The following is a 12157-nucleotide window of genomic DNA, read 5'->3' as shown; positions in this document are numbered from 1 at the left end:
AGGTACCCAAGGGGCCCTGCAAATGTGACATGGTGCCCGCAATTTATCTCAACTTTTCCAGAATTCAAATGGTGCTCCTTCCATTCCAAGCCCTCCCATTTATCCAAACAGAGGTTTTTGGCCACATGTGGGGTATCCCTGTGCTCATAAGACATTGGATAACAACCTGTTGGGTCCACGGTTTGTTGTTGTCTCTTGAAAAAGTGAGAAATTTGATGCTGAAGCAACATTTTTGTGAAAAAAATGAAAATTTTCAATATGGCAACCTAAGCTTATCAAAATCTGTGAAGTATTCGTGGATTCAAACTGCTCACTATACACCTAGATAAAAGCCTTGAGGTGTCTTGTTTCCAGAATGGAGTCACTTGTGGGGGACAGCCACTGTTTAGGCACCTCAGGGGCTCTCCAAATGCAACCTGGCGTCCGCTATTGATTCCAGCCAATTTTGCAGTCAAATGGCACTCCTTCCCTTCCGAGCCCTGCTGTGCACCCAAACAGTTGATTTCCACCACATATAAGGTATCGCCAAACTCAGGAGAAATTGCACAATAAATGTTATGCTGAATATTTTCCTTTTACTCTTGTAAAAAAAAAAGCTACCTGGTTGAAATAACAATTTTGTGGTAAAATTTTATTTTTTTTTTTTCATGGCTCAACGTTATAAAATTCTGTGAAGCACCTGGGGGTTCAGGGTGCTCACCAAACATCTAGATAAATTCCTTGAGGGGCCTAGTTTCCAAAATGGGGTCACTTGTGCGGGGTTTCTGCTGTTTAGGTACCTTAGGGGTCCTCCAAATGTGACATGGTGCCCGCAATCTTTTTCAGCCAAATTTCCTTTCCAAAATTCAAATATTGCCCCTTTCATTCCAAGCCCTCCCATTTGTCCAAACAAAGGTTTCAGACCACATGTGAGGTATCACCGCGCTCATAAAAAAGTGGTTAACAAACCTTGAGGTCAAATTTTTGGAATTACCTCTTGAAAAAGTGAGAAAATTGATGCTAAAGCAACATTTTTGAGAAAATTATTAAAATTTTCAATATGACAACGTAACGTTAACAAAATCTGTGAAGTACCTGTGGATCTAAAATGCTCACTATACCCCTAGATAGAATCCTTGAGGGGTCTAGTTTCCAAAATGGTGTCACTTGTGAGGGATTTCTTCTGTTTAGGTACCTTAGCGGACCTGTAAATGCAACATGGTGCCCGCAATCTATTTCAGCCAAATTTGCTTTCCAAAATTCAAATATTGCTCCTTCTGTTCCGAGCCCTCCCATTTGTCCAAACAGAGGTTTCTGATCACATGTGGGGTATTGGCGCGTTCATAAGAAAGTGGGGAACAAGTTTTGGGGTCCATTTTGTTGTGTTATTTCTTCTAAAAGTGAATAAATTTGGGTTAGAGCAACATTTTTAGGTAAAATTTAATTTTTGCTTTTTTTTCATTCCACATTGCTTTTGTTCATGTGAAGCACCTGAAGGGTTAATAAACTTCTTGAACGTGGTTTTGAGTACTTTGGGGGGTGCAGTTTTTAGAATGGTGTCACTTTTGGGTATTTTCTATCATCTAGGCCTCTCAAAGTCACTTCAAATGTGATGTGGTCCCTAAAAAAAATGGTTTTGTAAATTTTGATGTAAAAATGAGAAATCGCTGATAAACTTTGAACCCCTCTAACTTCCTAACAAAAAAAAATTTTGTTTCCAAAATTGGTCTGATGTAAAGTAGATAAGTGGGAAATGTTATTTATTAACTATTTTGTGTCACAGAAATCTCTGGTTTAACGGTATAAAAATTCAAAAGTTGAAAATTGCAAAATTTTCAAAATTTTTGCCAATATTCAATTTTTTTCATAAATAAACGCAAAAAATATTGTCCTAAATTTGGTACTAACACGAAGTCCAATATGTGACGAAAAAACAATCTCAGAATCACCGGGATCCGTTGAAGCGTTCTAGAGTTATAACCTCATAAAGTGACACTGGTCAGAATTGCAAAATTTGGTCTGGTCATTAAGGTGAAAATTAGCTCCGTCACTAAGGGGTTAATGGTGTGGATCTGTTTGTATACCATCACAAACTGAAGGCTTCTTGTGGGCAAACAAGACTAGCCATATTACATAGTATTAAAACATTAGGAAGGCTGAGTCTGGATGTGGCTTAGTATTTTTGATGCAGGTCTACTGCTAAATGAACATACAGTGCCTTGAAAAAGTATTCATACTATGTGAACTTTTCCACTTTTCTTCATGTTACATCCACAAGCTTAAATATATTATTGGGATTATACGTATGTGATAAGCCAACACTAGGTAGCAGGTGTCTGTGAAGTGTAAAGGAAATTATATATGTTTTTCTCAGTATTTTTAAAATATAAATCTGAAAACTGTGACATGTATTTGTTTTCAGCCCTCCTGAGTCAATACTTAGTAGGAACAAGTTTCGCTGCAATTACTGCTGCCAGCCTTTTGGAGTATGTCTCTATCAGCTTTCTACATCTAGAGGATTACATTTTGGGCCATTTTTCTTTGCTGTAGTTCAGTGAGATTCGATGGGGGCGTCTGTGAACAGCAATTTCCAAGTCTTGCCACAGATTCTCAATAGGAATTAGGTTTAGACTTTGACTGGGCTTTGATCTAAATCATGACATTGTAGCACTGGCAGCATGTTTAGGGTCATTGTCCTGTTTGGAGATGAACCTATGCACCAGTTTCAAGTCTTTTGCAGTCTCAAACAGATTTTACTGCAGGATTAACCTGTATTACGCAGTATTTAGCTCCATTAATTTTACCATTAACGCTGACCAGCTTCCCTGTCCCTGCTGAATAAAAGCATCCCCAGCAAGATGATGCCACCACCATGTTTGATGGTGGGGATGGTGTTTTCAAGGTGATTTGCACTGTTAGTTTTATGCCACAAGTAGCATTTTGCATTTAGTCCAAACAGTTTTACTTTGGTTTCATCCGACCAGAACACCTTACACGTTAACTGTGTCTCCTAAATGACTTTTTGCATACTGCAAACAGTAATTGTTATGGCTTGCTGTCAATAAATGGCTTTTTTCTTGCTTCTACACCTGAGGCGTGGATCTCTGCAGCTCCCCCAATGTGACTATGGGCTTCTTGGCTGGTTCTCTAATTAGTGCTGTCCTTGCTTGGGGCGTCAGGTTTGGTAGACGGCCATGTCTTGGTAGGTTTACACTTGTGCCATACTTTTTCAATTTTTGGATGATGGATTGAACAGTGTTTTGTGAGATGTTCAGAGCTTGGACTATTTTTTTTTTTTTTATTTAAACCTGCTTTAATCTTCTCCACAACTTTATCCCTGACCTGTCTGGTGTGTTCCTTGGGTTTTCATGATGCTGGGAAATCCCTAATGTTCTCAAACAAATTTTTGAGGCTGTCAGCATAATATCTGTAGTTATATGGAAAATAAATTACAAACAGTTGGACTCAATTTATTAATTAGGTGACTTCTGGAGACAATAGGTCACCTAGGATTTTATTTTGCGGTACCAGACTACAGGGGGCTGAATACAAATGCATGTCACAATATTCTGATTTATATTTTTAAAATATTTAATACACCATGCTTCATTTTCTTTACACTTAACAAATACTTGCTACTTTGTATTGGTATATTGCATAAAATCCAAATAAAATACATATGATATCGTAGGTGTAACGTGAAAAAGTGTGGAATGTTTACAAGGTATAAAAACTTTTTCAGATCGCTGCATGTTATATTCACATGCAATGACATCTAAGAAAATGCTCACAATGTGTAATAAAAATGTAAAGACGTAATAGTCACCTTACTAATTTCGCAGTGCCCGGTCTATGCTGCCCTGTTACCCATCAGTCTCAACATAACGAGGATGTCCCATCACAGGGATAAAAACTCCTGCAGCCACTGACTGGTCCTCGCTCCCATGTTGGTTTTGTTTCTTAACACATGTATCATCCTTTGCTATAGTGGCAAATGTAGACAATAACAGCCTCTCACTGGTAAATTATTTGATACATACATTCCTTTCCTCTTTATCCGGTCAGTAAGGCCGGTTTCACATTTGCGTTGTGAGGCATCTGTCACAGTGCGTTGTATGACGCATGTGACGGATGCGTTGCAAATAGTGTGCTAATAAAGGTAATGGATTCCTTTAAAAGAACGTTTTGCGTTTTGTTTTTTTTAATGTTTCGCCAGGAAAGGAGATTTGCGTTCGGGAGGAGAGAGAGCGGTGACCACAAATCCCCTGAGTGACTGCAGTGAGCCGCGCGATCAGCTGTGCCGTCACTCAGGTGACCCGCGGCCACAGCTGCAGTCCTCCACCCGAGAGCTGTGTCCGCGGGTTATCTGAATGAGGGCACAGCTGATCACTTCAGTTGCTGCCTGGAGCTGACAGAGAGCGGCGGTGTTCTACGGCTGCTCCTGTCAGCTTCATGTAGCAGAGCTGAAAGCGTCGCGGGACCTCGTGTGGATTATGCCGGACCTGGAGGGGTATTTGGGGATTAATAAAGTGGGGAAAGAGGGGTTTTTTTTGTCTTTTATTCCAAGTAAAGGATTTTTTCGGGTGTTTGTGTTTATTTACTTTCACTTACAGGTTAATCATGGAAGGTATTTCGGGGAGACGCCTGCCATGATTAACCTAGGACTTAGTGGCAGCTATAAGCTGCCATTTAAGTCCTTATTACCCTGATTGCCACCGCACCAGGGCAATTCGGGATGAGCCGGGTAGAGTCCCGGGACTGTCGCATCTAATAGATGCGGCAATTCCGCGCAGCTGGCTGATATTGTTAGACTGGGGGGCTCCCCATCCTGAGAATACCAGCCTTCAGCCATGTGGCTTTATCTTGGCTGGTATCAAAATTGGGGGGACTGCACGCCATTTTTTTAAAATTATTAATTTATTTATTTTACTGCACGATATAGACCCGCCCACCGGCGTCTGTGATTGGTTGCAGTGACACAGCTGTTATTCAGCGTTATTCTGACTTTAATTAATCATGGGCGCCGGTGGGCGGGGAAAGCAGTGAATACGAGATGGATTAATGAGTGGCCGGCATTTTCAAAAGAGGAAAAGTTGCCGGAGCTTTGTGACAACTGTGCAGCGTCACGCCGTGATCGGTGAGTTTAAGAGAGGGGGGAGAGAGACCAGGAGTGATTTTAAACGATTTAGATCGTTCTGCTGGACATGCTGAGCATGCTCAGTAGAACGTGACTGGAACAGTCAGCGGATTCCGCCGCTATAGACAATCATTAGACACCTTGGCGGATACTAACGGAATCCGTCAAGGTGCGATTTTAACGACACAAAAAACGCTACATGCAGCGGTCCCTCCGCCCGACGCTGCGTCAAATTAACGACGCTCGTCGTCCAGCGGATGCAACGCAGACACTTGTTGTTACAGTGCGTCGTCAATACAAGTCTGTGGAGAGTAGCGCAGTGCGTTAACTGACTGCGCTATTCTCCATTGCAGCGGATTGCGCTGAACGCAAGTGTGAAAGCGGCCTTAGGCTACTTTCACACATCCGGATTTTTGCTCTGCGGCACAATACGGCGTTCTGCAGAAAAACCGCAACCGGCTTTTGTAACGCCGGTTGCGTTTTTTTTTGCATAGACTTACATTAGTGCCGTATTGTGCCGCAGGGGCTTGCGTTCGGTGCGGTTTTGGCCGCATGCGGCAGATTTAGCCGATGCCGCGGCCGGATCGAACGTTCACTGCAACGTTTTTTTGCTCCGGCAAAATACACCGCATCGCGCCGCATCCGGCCGCTGCGGCGCATTTTTCAATGCATAGCTATGGAGGCCGGATGCGGCGCGATGCAGAAAAAAACGCATCCGCTCGCCGCATGCGTTTTTTTCCACTGCGCATGCTCAGTAGCATGCCGCAACCGGAAAAAAACGGACGGGCCGCATGTAAAAACTTATGCAAAGGATGCGGTGTTTTCGCCGCATCCGTTGCATAGTTTTCACAGCCGGATTGAGCCGCAGTGCTCAAACCGGATGTGTGAAAGTAGCCTAAGACAATTGTCACCTTCCTAATGTGCAGACGAGGGTACAATTAAACACAGAAAACAGGATAGAATTTTGTGCAGCTCATAAATTACTGTACTTAAAGGGAACCTGTCAGGTGCACTATGCACCCAGAACCACGAGTAGTTCTGGGTGCATGTTGCTAATCTCTGCCTAACTTTCCCAGCCTATTGTAGCATACATAAAGAGATCTTTAGAAAAAGTATTTCTAAAGATCCTTTATAATATACTAATGAGGCCAGGGACTAGTCGCAAGGGCGTTAATTGCTGCGCTCATTCCGCCATGTTAGCATGCCCACAGATGCAAACTAATATGCTATGCAATGTAGCTTCATCAGCGGTGAGGCACATACATGTGTCTGCTTTCACCGTTGAACAGAATGATGCTGCATTGAATAGCATGTTAGTACGCCCCTGATGGTGTGCTACCATGGTAAGAGAGCGGAATGAGCGCAGGAACTAATGCCCTTGCGACTAGTCCCTGGTCTCATTAGCACATCATAAAAGATCTTTAGAAATACTTTTTCTAAAGATCTCTATCTATGGTACTATAGGCTGGGACGGTTAGGCAGTGATTAGCAATATACACCCAGAACTGCTTGTGGTACTAGGTGAATAGTGCACCTGACAGGTTCCCTTTAACACCTAAAGGACTCATTTAGACGTCAGTGATTTTTGTCGTTTTCAAAAAATGGCCTCAGTTTCATCAATGTCTTGTATCAGGGCTGGTGTCAGTTATTACTATTCGAGTTTGGTTAAAACTTTCATCAATTTTTAGATCTAAAAAAATAATGTTGAAGTTATGCAGGCTTCTCATAACAAACAGTGATTAATAAACAGAACATGGCCTCTGAGTGCTGTTTGACTTTTCTCATAGACCCATAGACTTGCATGGCTAGGTTTTATTTGATACTCTGATGAAAAGCCGACATATCTCCATGACTTTGTGTAGACCACTTGGTTCATAAAAAGACATGAATATATGAACAACACCATAGAGTATAATAGGTACGAGTTCTATGTGTGAAAACCGTGGATTGAACTCATACGAGAACATCTGACGTCTGAATGAGCTCTCATAATGGGGTATTTTGAATTCTGATTTTTTGATAAAAAATGAAAACAAAAATAGTGCTGCAAGCAACCTTAATTTTTCAACAAGAACTACAATATTTGCTCTTCTAATGCCATATTGAGATATAAATAATAATCATGGCTGAGTGCAGAGCATAAATGGTGTAAGGATATATAAGAATGAAATGGGAATTTTGGACAGTAATGATTAATATGGTACCATTCTAGCAATATTTAAAGGGGCTATCTTCCATTACCACTTTACTTTACATATGGGTAACATACAGGGGACCTCTTGATGAAGCACAGTAGAGGGCCAAAGTCAAGAAGTAGGTTTGAATAAGTCTGTTCACACAGGTCCATATATGGACCATACTACCCAGACATACACACATATGGTACTGTAAATTTGGGTTGTGAGACCTGCCGCCAGACCAAGCATTGTGGTCCATATATGGTCCATGAACGCTGCTATGTTTGGGCATCCATTCCTCCTTAATAGGTTGGATCACTATGAGTGGCAGCTCTCTTATTAGGAATTTATTTTATCATAAAGCAATCCCTTTAATTATACCCAAATTACACATAGCACATATTTACTTCTCAATTATTGCAAAGATAGATGTCTTTTATTATAGTTCATAAAATGATAGCTCACTAAGTGGTTTACCTTCTACCGCAGCTTTTCTGTTAGTTCACGGGACATGAATGTGCAGGAACATTTCCTAATGTTTGGAAATTGGTTGGCAGCACAGACATTTTTGATTTATTTATAAAATTAATGAAATTGTCCATGGCCATTAAATGTGACACTGAGCAGCCTTGCAGTTGGAATGGTTGTTAGTATTATTACACTAGTTATTCACTACATTTCATGCAGAGTTAATGGTACGCCTAAAAATACATCTGTAAGTATTTAACGCAGCACATTCCTTGTTAAAACATTAGAGCTACTCTTGTTTATGTAATGACTTCTATAAATACACTGCTTTCAGTTTATGGCGATCGAGGACACGTCTGGCTTTCCAGGAATACCACCCGGCTGTACTCTCAGTGAACTCCGCATATAATAGTGATTCAATTCATTGTACATTAAATTGTGACATGGGGGCCTCTTTCATCCCCTCTGCGTTGTCGTCTGTGACAGGCTAACACCTAATCTATTTTTCTTCTTATAACTGAAGAATGTGTTTCCTACAATGTCTTCCCAACAAGTCATTCAGAGACTATATCCTTACACTGTGGTCTTGGGAAAAGAAGGCAGAACGGCCGTAGAGGACACATTAAAGGTACAGTTTTGCAATAAAATATACTAATTTAAGATATATTCTTCAGCATTGAAATTGCATCACGAAGGAGTTATTAAAGTCATGGATTTATTGAAATCAGAATATCGATAGATATGTTAATGATATGCAAATGATGAAAAAATGGAAACATTGTGGTTATTAATGTTTGTTTGAGGAATGTTCTGCCACATTAATTGCACTTTGGTAAACAAATCATCAAGATCCTCTACTGGCAGGTCCCTTTGCAATTGCCGGTCCATGGCGTCTCAGATGTGCTCAATGATGAGACACAAGTCCAAAGACAGTACAGGCCATTGTAGGTCACTGGAGTACACTGATCTGATTCATTACGCGGATTGCCGCTTAATGAATCTGACGCGTCTGGTACCTAGTGTGCGCCGCTGCCAGAAATTAATGCCAACCAGGGGTTGATATACATTTCTGGAAAAAGTTATGCCAATTTAGTGGTGTGACTTATGATGAGTTTGACAGGTTGGCGCAAATGTCCCATTACATAACTATAATGGCATAGCTAGCTGGGACTGGCATGTTAACGTCAAAAGTCGCAGTTACGCAAAAATATTCGACTTATTTAGGTCTTTCCTCTAGAATTCTAGTGTAAGCACCTTGATGCATTAACCCCTAAGAATTTTTATTTAGCTAGATCATTTTTTTTTTTTTTTAATTTGAAACCGGTAACAATTATTCCAAGGATTCAGTAATCATATCAAATCCAATAGGTACTTTACATGCTCTTTCTATAGCCAAAAAAGGAGATAGGACCCCTGTACCAAATCTATTACCCAACCAGATTCTGTTTTCAAAGCATGTTTGCTGGATAAATTTGGTGCCGAGGTCCTATCTCCTTTCTTGGCTAGAGAAAGAGCCTATACAGGGTACCTATTGGATGTTAATATTGAATCCTTTCAATAATTGTTATCTGACCTTCAACCTTACTGGGTACCCCTTCTATATGTAGGTTATTGCGTCTTATCTTGTTTTCCAGGGCGTCCGCCTTGTTGATAAGCATATTTATATTTTTTTTGTGTACTTTAAAAGCATTCTGTATGCATGGTTCTTGGTCCTCCACAACGCCTACTCTCCTTTCCACTTCCTCCATTCTGTCATTTGATTTTTGCAAATCGTGCCTGATGTCGCCAATATCTTCCTTAAGGCTGCTTTCACACCTCCGGTTTCTGCAATGCGGCACAATCCGGCACTTTGCAGGAAAATCGCAACCGTTTTTTTTGCTGCCGATTGCGATTTTCCTGCATAGACTTTAATTAGTGCCGCATTGTGCCGCTTGGCCTTGCGTTCCGTCCGGTTTTTGCCGCATGCGGCAGATTTAGCCGATGTGGCGGCCGGATGGAACGTTGCCTGGCACGTTTTTTCGTGCGGCAAAAAAAACCCGCATCGCGCCGCATTCGGCCGATGCGGCGCATTTTTCAATGCATGCCTATGGCGGCCGGATGCGGCGCGATGCGGCAATAACCGCATCCGGCCGCCGCATGCGGTTTTTGCCACTGCGCATGCTCAGTAGCATGCCGCAAGCGGCAAAAACCGGACTGGCCGCAAAGGAAAAACTTATGCAAAGGATGCGGTGTGTTCACCGCATCCGCTGCATAGCTTGCACAGCCGGATTGAGCCGCAGAGCTCAAGCCGGATGTGTGAAAGCAGCCTAAGTCCTCCAATTTGCAGGCTTAAAGCATAAAGCACAGAGCTGCAGCCATTAATGGTTCCCCACCCTCTGTGAGCGTCGTACTTATGTTCACTGATGTGTGCTCTATCTGTCACCGCCTCTTTCAATTGCCGTTGGGGGAGGGGCACCATTAGGCATCGTGATGACCCTTTATTAATATCACCAGCTGCCCTTTCCTCCGGTATTGGGCATGGTGGGTGTCCCTCTGAGCAGGAGTCTTCCGTCACCCTGGCATAATGTAGTAACTTAGCTGCAGCCATCTCTGCCGCCCATCTTGCATGCTACATCGTCCCGGTCCTTGTACTTCAGGCACTTGCTGCAGGTCATCCCCAGTTCCAGACAACACCAACGGCTGCTCACCTAACTCCGGGCACTTTCCCCAATAGCAGGAGCCAAGTGTGAGTTGAATTACAGGTCGGATGTCAGTATTATATTAGGATGCAGTGTAGGGGTTCAGCTCCCTGCGTCTTCTCTACATGACTTCAGAACATGCCTCCAACCCCTGAGAACTTTAAGCAGATTTTTCACCACATCAATGCCGAGCTGAGAGTGCTATATGAGAATTAGGGTTTGTGTCCACATAGCAGATTTATGTACAGATTTTCTGCACACAAAACAGCATGTTTTGGCAGCAAAAATGCAGCAGAAAAAAACGTCCATTTTTTTATCGTGTTCTCACGTTTTTCAATGTTTTGGTGATTGTGGGGGTTTCTGTGCTGTACCCCCACGATTGCCACCAGGTCTTTGACTGATGTTACAGCCGAGACCTGGCTCTCACTGCCGGAAGCAGTGACCATGCCGCTCCTGGCAGTTTAAACCCCTAAATGCTACGATCAATTCAGGAGCCAGGCAGAGGAATTGCTTACATCTCCATGGGGATCGGGTCCCGACAATGTGATCACTGGGACCCGATCAATGCCATGGATACTCTTGATTGTTACCATGACGACTTCGGGTTACTGAGCTACAGAAAGCCTCACACACCATGCCGGTTGCATGGTGTGTGATGCGAAGTGTTCAGCACTAATAGATATAATCCACTCCAGTGATCGAGCATTGCAGTGGACTATACCAAATGCATGAAAAAACGCAGAAAGAATTGTCATGCTGCAGGGTTTTTTTTCTGCACCAAAATCTGCAACGTGCACAGCAAGTCAAAAGTCTCATAGACTTTGCTGGGATGTGTTTTTCCTTGAAGTATTGATTAAAATCTGTAAGAAAAACCTCATGAAAAAACGCACACAGCCTTAAGGTAACTATTCCAAACCCTGCTGTCAGAACAATCTCACACTTAACAGAATATGCAGCCAGCTATGGGCGATTTTGCACCGTGCTGAGAAGTTTAAAGTTTTTAATGAATCTTAATTGTAAAAAAAAATTCAAGTTAAAAATACTTACATATGGAAAAAAAAAATGTGCTTCAATGGTGTCCATATCCTTTGGGTGCTTGCATTACGCCATACTTTGCCCAATATGCTAAGAGTATTAGGATGGGGTTGTCCCTCTCTATGTACATAGTCCTGTAATGTTGGGGAGAAGGGAACTAGCGTCATCTCGGTATAACTCACTAAGATGTAGTGTATTGTGTTATATTTTGTGTTTTATATTATTTAGATTTTACTCTCCTAATGTTGAGTGATATTTTCTTTTAGAGATTTGAGCTGCTGGACGCAGAAAGGGCTCCTGTTTCCCTGAAAATTGTAAGAGTGGATGCAGAGCAGAATGCTGATAGTCTCTTGGCTTCAGTCCACATTCAGACTAGTGACAAGAACATCACTATACAGGTGGAGTACCTCATGTATTTATATGTGTATGTTCAGTATGTTATTGTTTAGTTACTTTTTAGTGATATTAAAGGGAATCTGTCAGCAGGTTTTTTATATGTAATCTGAGATCAACAGCATGTAGGAACAAAGAACCTGATTCCAGGGATGTGTCACTTACTGGGCTGTGTTTTGCTGTTTCACTACTATCAGTGTTTAAGGGAGATTATCACTACAGGACAACTGGTCTCCTGCCTCGTTGTCCAACCATGCCCTGACCACTGATTAGCAGCTTCCTGTCACTAT

The 12157-nt window shown here is 42.0% G+C and overlaps 1 protein-coding gene across 2 annotated transcripts in view; it reads left to right on the top strand.

Moving 5' to 3' along the window:
- VWA8 (von Willebrand factor A domain containing 8) overlaps positions 1-12157 on the top strand; it is a 532124-nt gene that overhangs the window by 164492 nt on the left and 355475 nt on the right. For both annotated transcript variants that reach the window (XM_075336856.1, XM_075336857.1), the window contains exons 10-11: positions 8285-8389; positions 11741-11872. In XM_075336856.1, the coding sequence (XP_075192971.1) occupies positions 8285-8389; positions 11741-11872 (237 nt within the window). The remainder of the gene's footprint in view (positions 1-8284; positions 8390-11740; positions 11873-12157) is intronic.

Source organism: Anomaloglossus baeobatrachus, chromosome 2 (genome assembly GCF_048569485.1).
Source record: "Anomaloglossus baeobatrachus isolate aAnoBae1 chromosome 2, aAnoBae1.hap1, whole genome shotgun sequence".
Lineage (NCBI taxonomy): Eukaryota > Metazoa > Chordata > Amphibia > Anura > Aromobatidae > Anomaloglossus > Anomaloglossus baeobatrachus.
Note: the sequence above shows the minus strand (reverse complement) of the source record. Positions and strands in the feature narration are given on the sequence as shown.